This window comes from Eufriesea mexicana, unplaced genomic scaffold, assembly GCF_001483705.2.
Source record: "Eufriesea mexicana isolate 0111107269 unplaced genomic scaffold, ASM148370v2 scaffold4744748132, whole genome shotgun sequence".
NCBI lineage: Eukaryota > Metazoa > Arthropoda > Insecta > Hymenoptera > Apidae > Eufriesea > Eufriesea mexicana.
The window spans coordinates 268,906-282,477 of NW_016907911.1; the positions used below are offsets into that span (position 1 = coordinate 268,906).

The 13,572-nt window shown below is 48.6% G+C and overlaps 2 protein-coding genes across 2 annotated transcripts; both read left to right on the forward strand.

Annotated features, from left to right (window-relative positions):
* Positions 1-2,535: 2,535 nt before the first annotated feature.
* LOC108545370 (uncharacterized) lies at positions 2,536-3,482 on the forward strand. Its single transcript, XM_017896945.1, has 3 exons — positions 2,536-2,871; positions 2,947-3,049; positions 3,145-3,482. Exons 1-3 carry the CDS (start codon positions 2,536-2,538, stop codon positions 3,480-3,482), a joined length of 777 nt encoding a protein of 258 aa, XP_017752434.1.
* Positions 3,483-10,578: 7,096 nt separating this feature from the next.
* LOC108545298 (uncharacterized) lies at positions 10,579-12,469 on the forward strand. Its single transcript, XM_017896836.1, has 3 exons — positions 10,579-10,835; positions 10,961-11,136; positions 12,078-12,469. The coding sequence occupies exons 1-3, from the start codon at positions 10,579-10,581 to the stop codon at positions 12,467-12,469; spliced, it is 825 nt and encodes a 274-aa protein (XP_017752325.1).
* Positions 12,470-13,572: the final 1,103 nt, after the last annotated feature.

Sequence of the window (13,572 nt, forward strand, 5' to 3'; positions counted from 1 at the left end):
ACGAAGTCTTTGACAGCTGCTTGCGAAGAATATTCCTACGATTTGCAATATTCGTTAGTAAAATTTTTAAATATTTGCGAGTAGGGATAATTAAGGGAATTAATTTGGATTTGTGACACTTTGAATATCGGTCAATGCTGAGGAATATTTTGAAACCTTGATAATTCTTTATCTAAGAATAAGGTCCTCGTCATTGGCACCTGGTTTTATTCTAATAAGTAGTAACAAGTGGCAATTAATTTTGTATCACTGCCAATTAATATTCTAAAAAGAAATGAAAATTATTAATTAGTATCTCCTGGTCCTTAACTTTAAAATCGTGGCACCTAACTAGCTGTGTAACGGAAGCCTGGAGTTACGAAGTCTTTGACAGCTGCTTGCGAAGAATATTCCTACGATTTGCAATATTCGTTAGTAAAATTTTTAAATATTTGCGAGTAGGGATAATTAAGGGAATTAATTCGAATTTGTGACACTTTGAATATCGGTCATAGCTAAGAAATATTTTGAAATCTTAATAATTCTTTATCTAAGAATAAGAACCTTGTCATTGGCACCTGTTGTTATTCTAACAAATGGCAATTAATTTAGTATCACTGCCAATTAATATTCTAAAAAGAAATGAAAATTATTAATTAGCATCTCCTGGTCCTTAACTTTAAAATCGTGGCACCTAACTAGCTGTGTAACGGAAGCCTGCAGTCACGAAGTCTTTGACAGCTGGTTGCGAAGAATATTCCTACGATTCGCAATATTCGTTAGTAAAATTTTTAAATATTTGCGAGTAGGGATAATTAAGGGAATTAATTCGAATTTGTGACACTTCAAATATCGATCAATGCTGAGGAATATTTTCGAATCTTGATAATTATTTATCTAGGAATAAGAACCTTGTCATTGGCACTTATTATTCTAACAAATGGAAATTAATTTTGTATCACTGCCAATTAATATTCCAAAAAGAAATGAAAATTATTAATTAATATCTCCCAGTTACAACACTCTCACAATTATAATGACGAGCCGATTATACCAGCGACTTAATTAAATTCCATTATGCAAATTAACCCGAAAAAATTCGCCAAAATTAACAGAACCTGTCCGCGAAAATGTGGAACCGAGTGTGTCTCCTCACGAACGCGTAGCCCCAGATCGTTGGCCTGATCGATTTCCCGGATTCACCGGTGATTCCCCGTGGACGAGAGTGTCTCGCGTACGCTGTCGGAATTTCGACGACCTAGCGGCGTGTGTCAGGCAAGAAATTCCAGCGATGGCACCTACACGCGCGGCTATTTCGCAACCGAAATTCCACGGCCGCTTTGTAACCGCTCCAGGTCGGAAGGAACGAAACGAAAACGACAAGAGGCGTGTTATCGACACGGGGGCCCCGTGAGAGTCGCGCAGGGTCAGAGTAGAAAGTGGTGTCCGCGTGTGAGCCGGCCCGATGAAGGTCGGATCCGGGATGTTTGAACCTGATCTATACCAGTTTTCTTTCATTCATGACGATCGAGTTTCGCGCTGGTCACGCGAGGAGAGAGTCACGCCGATTTCTGACCTCTTCCAGCGCAAATTACCGACTAACGAGACTCTTCGCTTACTGCCAGCATGCTTGCATCGATTGCCTGGGATTAGATGTACTAAACGAACACGCAACGGAGTACAGGGCGTCTCTTTCCTGCCTTGACACCTATCAGCTAGGTCTACACGTTTTACCGCTCTCTACCAGCCATTGTTAATTGGAGGAATCTTGTTAATTGCCTCTCCTGGCTTCATAACACTTCCGCGAAGAGAAACGTGGCAGCCTGTCGAGATATCGATCTGTACAGTTTCGTGACTGCAGATCTATACCTTTAGACTCTAGATAGTCTCTCAGGATAACTCTGTGAGCGTTTTACGTGAGATATTACCACGGCTAATTGTCCGAACCTATGTATGTCAAGCTTCCAAGATCAAGTCCAAGTCCAGGTCTGGTTCAGGTTATCTACGGATCTGCCCTTGATTTCCCAATCCTAGAGAATTTTCACGAACAACCTGGGAGAACATGCGTTTAGCCAGGAGAGCAGAGTGACACTTCTGGTAGCGAGATGAAAGGGAAGAACGGAAGAGAAGGTTTCTCCGGTCGTCCCACGGGTGTCCCGTATTCGTTGGCCGTGGGTAGGTCGCAGGTCGTGGCGGATAGATGGGCGGCTGTAAAGCCTGGCAAACACCTATCCGCGTTCGCCGGTCGAATACTTTCGTCGTCCAAGCCGGCTAAACGGCCTGAACGGACCGCCGCGACGCCGTCGAGGCATTGTGACGACACTCGTGCACGGCAAATAGGAAGAAAAAAGAGACAAGGTGGGGCGGTGACGCGGTCGGACGCAGAGGAGGGGCCCGCCAAATATAAGCTAAAGAGATCGTCCGATGGACCACACGAAATTTCACTACGGACGGGACGGGTTTCGGAAAAGGGTAACTCGTCGTTGTGGTAGCAGCTACATCTCGTTTCGTGCCTGGACTTTCCGTTTCAACCTCGAGGAGCATCGGTCAGCAGCCATGAAGATACACGTCGCAGTGGTTTTAACGTCGGCCGTCGTGCTGGCCGCGGCACAGAGCCTGGAGGATTGTCTGCAGAGCGACAGCATCTCTTGCGTGCAGAAGAGCCTGTACCGGAAGGCCAAGGAGTTCTTCGACGAGGACAGCCTCGAGCTGTTCAGTGGTGTTAGCTTGGTGAAGAACGCGGAGGGTCGGGGAAGAAGCTCCAGGACTAGCAAGCAGTTGATTTACGAGCAGGAGATCGACGCTGCTGACAGTGTGGCCGACAGGCAGAGTGCGCTCGAGAACTTCGTCACCGAGGAGGCTGGAGAGTTCCTCACTGGCCGCAGTCTCAGGGTAAATACATCGTGTCAGAGGAGATTATATTTATCCGATCTATGTGAATCGGTCAATACGTCTCTCGATTTGTAGATCAACTTTGCACCTACCTTCGAGAAGATCGGAGAGTCTGCGCGCGCCATCAGCGATGCTGCGCCGGAAGAGGTCCGTCAGGCTGTCAACGAAGTCGTCGAAGGTACCTATTTCCGACTCCCGAAGGAATTATACATTTTTTATTATTGATTACGTTCGTGTTGGGACATTTCTTCACTTTTGTCCTCTTCCTCCCAGGTCGTGGCAAGAAGAAGATGCTGAAAGCGATCCTGCCTCTGCTGATCGCGGCGAAAGTGAAAATCGGTGCACTGGCTACCCTCGCGTACTTCGCCATCGGTCTCATAGCCAAGAAGGCGATCTTCGCGTCGCTCATTTCGCTCGCCGTTTCCGCATTCATCGGTCTCAAGGCTCTCTGGGCGAAGAGTTCTCACGACGTCACACCCTACAACTCATGGAACGGTGGCGGTGGTGGATGGTCGGCGCCAGTGGCGAACGGAGGATGGTCTTCCGGTTCCTCGTGGGACGATTCTCACGCCTATGCGCAGAGTCAAGCGTATTCCGGATACCATCACTAATTCTAGATTAGCTATATTCGTTCAAATTCTTCATCCCTGTCTCTTCCTCCACTTTCCTGTATCTCTTCCTCTCTTCCTTCCTGCCTTCTTCCCCTCGCCCCTTCTTCCTGGCCGATCCAACGATTATTCAGTCCGAATTCCGACGACGATAATTAGCGGATCGATAGGCACTATTTATTGTTATTTATCCAGTTTCGTAACAGTTAGGCGACCACTCTCGCGGTCGCGCGTGTAAATAACGTAATCGTCGTAAGCGCGTACGAATAGGACAAAGGACTTCGGAATCAAAAATAGAGGCTAGTCGCGCCGTCCCGCATCGAATCGGGGCTCGTTTCACCACTCGGTACCACTTCCTATCCCCCGGATCGCAGCCGAACACCATCTAGTCCAGTACGACTTGGATGAACTCTGTCGAACTGCTCTTACCTGAGAGAACCTTTGTAACACCGACGTTTAACCGCCAAATACAGTTTGTACAAAATTACACCCGCTCGTTCAATTACCCCCTGCCTGCCCGGTGTCAAGGGAACATCCTCGTCGAACGACGAGCGTAATCTCGCTGGTCTCGAGCGAGTTTCGCAGTCGAAAATCCTCCCGGATCCGCGCGACGAAAAGAGAAATCACTCGCCGACTTTCCAACCTTCCAGGAACCTCCGAAACGGTCTCCTTTTTTCTCTCTCCTGCTCGTCCGCGTGTTTCACCGGCGAAATTTCAGAGCTGCCGGCCTGGAAACCGGGCGTCGCGAAATCGAGCCGGCGCGACACGTCGAGATGGAAATGGCAGATGGTAGAACAGCGCGGACCACTGTCAAGGGGAAAGTGCACCGGTCGGTGCACGCATCCGGTGGAGCAACGCTGGCTAAGCGCTTGCTCGCGGCGCGCGCGCGGAGGTCGAGAGGCCGAGGCTAGCGTTCGTCATTCTTAATCGGGTCGAGAGGACGGACATTCTACTAAATCTTCCGACCGATGTCTTTAAGTCCCAGATAGAGGAGGAAAATGAGCGACTGGAAAGGAGGTTGACGCAAAATTGCCGTTTCTTCCGTCGGCTCTGGTCAAGTCGCTCCGGGGCCCGCCAGTAAAAATCCTTTTTGCCGCTGCTTTCTGGGCCAATGTTCGACGCGCGACCCACAGGCTGATTAGTGGTTGCAGTCCAGGCGCGAATGTAAAACTCAGCCGATTTGCGCGATCCGCTGGGTTTTATCGTTTCGCAATATCTCTGATGGCTGTCATGACAGTTTCCGAGTGAAAACTGAATATGGCGAGTGACAGGAACTAGGGAGTGGTATAACAAAGTGTAAAATAAAAATTGGTACCCTCCTGTTGCTATGAAAACCATTAACCAATGGTCGACAAGTAGTAAAATAAAAAATGGTACCCTTGTGTTGCGATGACAGCTATTAGCCAATGACCACCCTAAAAATTTTAGTGTGATCGTTTTATCGTTTCGCAATGTCTCTGATGGCTGTCATGACAGTTTCCGAGTGAAAACTGAATGGCGAATGACAGGAACCAGAGAGCAATAACAAAGTGTAAAATAAAAATTGGTACTCTCGTGTTGCTATGAAAATCATTAACCAATGGTCGACAAGTAGTAAAATAAAAAATGGTACCCTTGTGTTGCGATGACAGCTATTAGCCAATGACCACCCTAAAAATTTTAGTGTGATCGTTTTATCGTTTCGCAATACCTCTGATGGCTGTCATGACAGTTTCCGAGTGAAAACTGAATGGCGAATGACAGGAACCAGAGAGCGGTGTAGCATAGTATGAAATAAAAATTGGTACCCTCCTGTTGCTATGAAAACTATTAACCAATGGTCGACAAGTAGTAAAATAAAAATTGGTACCGTTGTGTTGCGATGACAGCTATTAGCCAATGATCGCCCTAAAAATTGTTACCCTTGCGTTGCTATGAAAGCTATTAGCCTATGGTCGACGAGGAAAATTTGTCAAGATTGATATTTAATTATGGTCCTCGTGGCAAGACGAATAGAGTGGAGATCGGTGAGAATCGTATCGAAAGGTAGCGCCGTTTGATAGAACGAAGGTGAAACGAATCGGGAGAGCAAGAACGCGAGTGTTACGGCTCGTTACGTTCGCTGTACCGCGGCAGGATCGCGAGGGATCCCGAGGAAAAAAAGATGCGGAATTATTTTGAAAGGAAGAGGAGACTTTCGTTAGTGGCGAAGTCACGCGGGGAGAGACACGGTGCATTAATCGTGACGCGGTGTCCAGGCAACTTGTCGTCTTTTATCCCATTCAGCTTGCTGTCCCTCTTCGCGCAATACAATCAAACCTGTCCTGTCACCTTCGTCGGGGCTCATAAAAATTCTCATAAAGATTCAGGAGCTTTTCGACTCTTTGCGACACAGGATTTAGGATTATAAAATAGACCCGTATCGCACAAAAATTTTATTGCGTTTTAAATGGAACAAAATTGGCATACTTTTACTAATAAAGGGATCACACAATGTGAAAACATCAAACTATGAATAAAAGATTATCGTGATAAATCTTCCTCTTGCAACAATTATTTAACCTGTATTGACACGTTAAATGTTGCCAACACGAGCGAATATATTTATAACATTTGTCGAAGGTATTACCAACTGCTTTATATTAACCCTTTGCTCTCGAGAGGTGACTCTCAGTCACCATTTAATAAGATTCTAAAGATCGACGTAAATTAACATATCAAATTTAAAATTACCTAACGATGTGTGGAATGTCGAAGAAAAATAATTCTACGTCTAATTTGCATATAATTTCTCGTTTACCATTTAAAAAATATCGCCGACTCTATGACAGAAAGTCTTCGAATTACTATTTTTCTGTAACGAAAAAGTCGTCGAGTGCAAAGGGTCAATAAGACGAAACATAAACCTATGTGCATGCAGCTATTGCAATATTTCCAGACGGGACTCAAAATGTCCCACCATGCATTACAATTGGTTTATCAAAAAGGTGGGACAAAGATTTAAACAGAGGCAACATCTCTCGAGATTTATATTATTATTGTCTGTATTACTATGTGATACGTAATACTTGGTATATTGGATAATTTGTGCCAGTTATTCGCTAATAAATAAATATAAATATTGTTACGAGATTTTCATATCTACCCAGTATTCGGCTAAGTAAAAGAGCGGATCGTAACTTCAGGGAAGAACAATCCAGCACCTTCTCCAGCCATGGGATTTACAGCTCGGCAAATTTAACCATGATTGGAATTACTCAGCAATCCCATTTCTGGTAAAAATTGTTACGAATCGCGTTTACAATTCTTGTTTTACAAATTCCATCGTTAGATTGCCTAAGATTTCCAATGAATACGTCGCTGATAAGATTTGACCCTACTAAAAGGTTGAAGGCTGACAGCTCTACTCTGAACTTCGGTAAAAGACATCCCATTTTATAATAAACAGCCGATTGTTATTTTATCCGAACATTCTAAAAGGTGCTGGATTGCTCTTCCCTGAAGTTACGATCCGAATATATAGACATGAAAATCTCGTAACAATATTTATATTTATTTATTAGCAAATACCTGGCACAAATTATCCAATGTATTACGTATCACATAGTACTACAGATAATAATAATATAATAATCTGAGCTTCCTATAATTTATTTTAATTTACTAAATCTCCTTAAAAAATTTATTAACAAAAATTGCAAATTATATAACGAGGAATACGATATCGGTAATGGAACTTGGTCCCAAAGCTCTCTTGAATGCATGTTACCATCTGAACACTCTCTCCATTAGCATCGTTGAAGCGAATCGAGTAACGAGTGCAATAATTTTAATTCACGGACGTGAACCCAGGCACTAGACCCCGTAAATCGTCTGGATGTTGCCGAAAGTCGAGCGAAGGCAGAAAAATCGGAACGCGTCGTCCATTAAGTAAGAACGAGGAGTGGAGCTGACGAGCAGGGAAAGAACGAAAGAGGGAAAAAGGGGCGAAAGAAAGAGCCTGGCAGAAAATTGGCGCTGCGCCCCGCGCGCGGTCACGGATCTGCGAGCGAGCGGATGAATAGAGGCTTTCTTTTGGATGTCACAAAAGCGGAATTTCACCTCGCGCTCGTAACGCGAGAGCCTCTATCTCGTTATTAGAGAGTCGTAAAACGTCGGAGCCGAACGAGCGGCTTTGCTCGTATCTAAATCTCGGTACGGTTCTCACGTCACGATTAGTCCCGGCAGTTTCTCATGCGTCACTGGGTTACTTGATTCTCTCTGGTCACCTGTGGATTTCCTAGTGCCTTATTAGCCGCATACCGGCCCATACGCGTGCGCGTCGCCGATAGATGACCGTTGACAGCGATTAGGCCCCGATCCGCGTGATTCGAATCGTTCGGGCCCTGTGTAAATCTGGTAAAAGCGCGACACGGATTCCAGCGGGGAACGAGCCGATGTTTTGGAGTCTGTTTCCGAAGGCTTGTCTGGAAATTGGAAAGTTCGACGTTCGATTTTCAGAAGCCTCCTCCGAACGGGGTTACCTATCGAAAATAACGTATTCGTCTGTGTTTCTCGGTAGTATAACGTATTCGGCTTTATCGTCCGTATCCTGGATCCGAGAGTACCGTTGGACTATCGGAATAGTATCGCGAATTAACTTACAATGGGAACTAGCATAAATAGGGAAATTCAGGGAAATTCACATCTTTCATATCCTCAGCCTCGATTATAGCGCGAAAATAGACGGGAGACCTCGATATAGATCACGATCGTCCGAGGAAGCGAGGGAGCAGAAGCCGGTTTTCCGAGGAAGTCGATCGACACACGCTATACTCGTGTTCCATCGATGTTTCAGCCTCTTGGCACGCAACGCCTTGAACTTTGCCGGGAATTTCGAAACAATCGCCAACCAGCCCGTTCCTCTTTCCCGCGGCTCCGTTCGCTCTCGACGAGGTCTCCTTTCAGACTGCTCGTCTGCATACCGTTCAAATTTAATTACGAACACGATCCTTGCCCACGACCGCCCTCCACGTCCCGAGGATCGAATTACCATTTTCACCCATCGTTCTCATTCATGTCTCCTCTCGTCTCCAAACACGCGTACTTTCGATGACGTCTCGACGCTCGTAGCTTTCCGATCGGCCGAAAGTGTGCTGTCTCCTCTGCTACTCTCTCACGCGGGCTCTTAACCTTTGATTCCCTCGTTCTCTAACCATAACGTCCTCGATACCACCGCTTCCGCTACTAGAATCCGTTCTCTATTCCACCAGCGCGTGCCCCGACACGCCGCGTCTTCCATCGCTTGCGCGACTTCCGGTTCCGCACCGGGAGCCATTTTTCACCCGCCAGGATGGTCATCCAACGGGCGAGGTACCTTCGCTTTTGTTCACGTGCACGTCGCCGCGTGAACAGCCGCGAAAGACGCCGCGTCAGGTGGATGATTCCGCCCCGGGCGACGTTCGCTCTCGAGGACCGGCCGATCTTGATCCCCGAAACCGGCCGGACGAATGGAGAACGTCTTTCCGGCAGGGGCATGGGGGAATGGATCGAGGCGAGATGAAGACAGGTGTGCTGGAAGTGAAAGAGGGAAAAAGAGACGAACAGCAGCCGAAACGAACGCCCGGCACTCGACCCAGTTGTAAATGGGTGAGCGACCCCGTTCCCGAGATAATATCTCGCGTCCATCATCCGCCGATGAATTTTTCGATGCTCGATCCATGTCAACCTCCCTAGCAATTAACCAGTCTCTACCATTAGACCCGTTTTGACGCTTTTTGCGCTTGCGCCGCGACCAAACGCGGGGTCTCCCGCGGAGATCGCGTCTGACATGTCACGTCGTAATTTATAATAGTCCTGTCGAGCTACGGGAATCTCGGGTGCCATTCCTGTCATCATTTCCAGGTCGGAGAGCACCCGATGCTAGACTCGAAAATGTATTCCGTGGAATTTAACGACGTTGAATCTCGGATAACTGTACGAAGCGAGGGACCGGTCTAGCTTCGGACAATTCGGAAACAGTGTCACGCTGACTTGGTAAACTGCCACATCTTCGGATCGACGTGACACGACGACGGTCAGGTCCGCGAGGCTTATAAACGTCCCGCGAAATGGGTTAAGCTCGACGGAGAAAATCGTCTTAGGCGTAACGAACGCAGGAGAAACGCGATGATTCCGATTTCAGCTGTCAGTCGCGATATTTACGAGGTCCTCCGTGGAATGCAAAGGGACCGGGTGCACGGTGGCCGAGCGCATCGCGCTCTCCCTGGCAATAATAATAGACGACAGGAGGAATCGGCAAGCAGAGACACGTGAAGTCGTGCGAGAAATCACAAGGGAGCCGTCGTGTATGCCCGTTCCCCACGACCTCCACTGCGTAGATTTCCCTCGTTGAATCTCCATTCGACCGATGTGGGGAGGCTCCCTTCTACCATCAGACCTTAATGGAGGCCGAAGTAGGTCTGCTGCAGGCGGTAAGAAGAAGAAGAAGAAGGGAACGCGAGGCAGCCCCAGCCAGGGGGCCACGGCGAGAGATGGGGAACACGAAGAAAATGCAAGTGCGTCCCTCTCCTATTTCTCCTGGCCGTTTCGCGTATCCTGATCCTGTTTCCTCGTCGTCTCTCTTCGAAGTTTAGAGCGGACTTTTTGCCTTGCCGAAATAACGAGATTCGCGTGAAAGGAGAGGGATGACGAAGGGGGAAGGAGAGGGCCTCGTAGAGAGGCCTGCGAGGACTCGGCTCGAAGAGAGGGGTAGGAGAGAGGAGCGAGGAGACGCGAGCAGAGAGGACATAGGGGGGATGGCAAAGAGAGAGAAAGAGAGAGAGAGAAAGAGAGAGAGAGCGTGGTAAGCGAACGCGAACGCGAACTCTCGGTGGCCCGTGCCCACGAGGTCTCCCCTCGTGCGATACTTCGGTATAAAAGCAAAGCAACCTCTTTTGGATGTAACACACGAGGTTCGATCGACGCTCATCCTGGCGTCCTCTCCAACGTAAACTGGCTGCGACAGATCACCGCGCGATATATCGAGGATATAGCAGCTTCGTCGTCGCTTCCAGCATTTTCGCAGTCGCACGGTGGTGATTTTATTTGTTATTCCTCCACTTACACACTTTCGTCCCTCACGAGCCAACGTTCGAGGAACATGGGCAAGTACTTTGTGACCGTTCTGTGGCTACTTCCGGTGCTGGCCGCGGCGCTGCCGGCCAATGACAAGCCCGGAAGCGAGAACGACCTGATGGCGACCATCTACAGCGACTGTCTCAAGAAGGAGTCCATCAACTGCATCAAATACAAAGTATTCTCGTACGTGGACAAGATGCTGGCCGATAAGGAGGATATCACGCTCACGGACGGCATTACCGTGGTCAAGACGTCCAACGCTGAGGAAGGTGCACCTAGGTCGGTTCTCTTTCCTTCAAAATCCTTTTAGCGAATTTCGCGTATCGTTCGACGTCATTTCAGACTAGACATCGTTCGGTTTAGTAGACACCATCGTCGTGCGATTAACGCGATTGTTCTTGCAGATCGATCGAATCCAGCGACTTGGATACGCTACTGTTCGACCGTCTAGGCAGATTCCTAAGGACGCACACTGTCAAAGTTGACCTCAAAGGCACCGACATCCTCGGTGCCATCGAGTCTGCTGGACGAAGCTTCGAGGACTTCACTGACAACGCCGTGGAGAGTCGCGGCAAGAAGAGTGAGTATAGGTCCTCGAATTAACCCGAATCGTGAATTACGTCAATTAACGAACAGTATTCGATGATTAGAAGCACCTACGTAATTACCGCGAACGTTAACGACGTGTCTCCGCCATTTAAAGCGTAATTGGGCAGACTTTTTTTGAAAACTCAGGCACCATTGTGGTGTTTAAGCAGAGGTCGCGTAATCGGCTAATTAGCTGTGGGTAATTAACGCGACAAGCGAACAGGTAACCGGGATTCACGCTGTCGGTGCCAGCTCCCATGCCTCACGGTCGTCGGGTCTATTCAATGGCGTCGATGACGATGCCGAGGAAGCTGGTCGCGAGACGTTGACCCACTGAGGAACTGGTTCCGCTTCCCCTTGAAGCGGCTCCATCGACCAAGAAGCGATTACCCGCGAGAAAAGAGAGAGAGAAAGACAGATAGACCTCTCGAGATCTCGCCGCGCGAGATTTTTGACATACTTTCCTTCCTACACGGGGTACGTCGCCTTGACCTTCGCCTATTCCACTTCGAGATCTCAACGGCGCGCGAGTCGTCCTGAGAAAGGTCGGGTCGCGATCGTTCCAGAAACTCTTTCAGCCTCCTCGTGGGAAGATCCCGGGCTATTGAAAGGCCTCGTGTTCCCGTATATCGCACGTTCGTGATCCATGAGAAATTGCAGCCGCGTTGTGGCTCGTTTCCGCGAGCGGCTAAGCAGAAAATTAGCAATAAAACGGCCACTGCCTCTGAACGATTTGTCCACGAGCTGCCCTGGCTTCTGCGATTCTAACCCGGAAACGTTGCACTGACAAGAGAATTCCTCCAACTTCTCGGAACATCGTCATCGTTCCTGAATCGTCTCTTTCGAGCAAACTTCGCCTCGTTTAACCCGAAAAATTCCAGAGTGCTTTACCGTTACCGCCGTTCTCTTAACGATCCTCGAATTCTTTCGCAGAGAAGGCGCAGAAGATTTTAGGCCCGCTGATGATGGCCCTGGCCCTGAAGGCTGCAGCCCTGTTACCCTTGGCCCTCGGCGCGATCGCCGCCATTGCTGGTAAAGCTTTACTCGTAGGCAAGATTGCTCTGGTGATCTCGGCCATCATCGGTCTGAAGAAATTGCTCAGCTCGAGCGGAAAACACGTGACGTACGAGGTGGTCTCGCATCCTCACCACAGCAGCAGCCACATCGTTAGCCACGACGAGGGGCACGGTGGCTACGGTGGCGGCGGCGCCGACTATGGCGGCGGCGGCTATTCCGGTGGCAGTGGCCACGGTTGGGCAAGGAGTTTGCCTCAAGACGGCCACGAGCTGGCCTACCGAGCTCATCAACCTCAACCGCAAGCATGAAGAATCTCGTAGAAAGTTTTCGTCCTTCGACATTCCTCACTTTCTTCCTCCGTCCTCTGGTCTCGAACCGTTCTTCCCTTTCGTTTCCTTCCGATTCTCTCCTCCTCTTCCTGTTGCCCCCCTAGCTCTTTATTTTATACGTATTTATTGTTCCTACCTATCGTCGATACCTGATCACTTCGTTCTTCCTCCTCTTCCTCTCTGTCCCCCTCTTCCCAGTCTCGGCAATCTCTCTGTCCCTCTTCTCTAACTCTACGACGGACCAGTACCTCCACGAGATACTCGATCCATGTATAGCGTAACTCGAGCCTTGTTATTTATTCATTGAGCCTAACATGACCTAGTATTTATTTAATTTTATTCATTCGACCGTGTGCTATTTGTTATTGCCTGCATTTGTTCTTTGTAATAAAGTAATGGCGAACGGCGCGCTGCGTCATGTCCCAAAGAAAAACGTAACAAACGTGAGTGTGTGAGAATGCGGAGAACGCAGATACCCCCCTTCAGGAAGGTCCGCGTCGCGGATCCGTCTACTCCATTTACTTACGCCTCGCACTTGCACTTGGGGGAATCGGGGCGCTTGGCCGGATCGAGCGATCCGGAGATGGAACCTCGTTGCGCATAAAACACGCGTCACGGGGCTTTCGTGCGTTTGATATTTATGAAAACGAGTGAAAGTAGTATAGGAACGCGCCGGTGCATCCATTGATACCTGAACCAGATACGACTTAACGAGCAGCGAGTAAACACGACCACGATGCTGGGGATTCCTCGCGTGCAAGCCGGTGGAAAGAGCAAGGAAAAATAGGGGACCTAGAAATTTCTCTAGGGTAACTCATCCACGGGCCAGGCATTCCATCAGCCTCGTAACGTCCGGGCCGTTTGCGATTGTCAATTCCGCGGAACCCCGACGTAAAGTACGCGAAACGTCGAATGGCGAACGTCCGCTAGACCGTGTCGCTACTGACCCAGCTTCGTCCAGTGGCCGTTTAATGGCTCGTAAAGCGTGGCTCTTTTTCGCGAAGCACCCTCATTACAGGCGCATAGATTACCCGTGGCGGCGTCGGCGCAGCGAAACCGGATACGCCGCGAACTTGCAACCG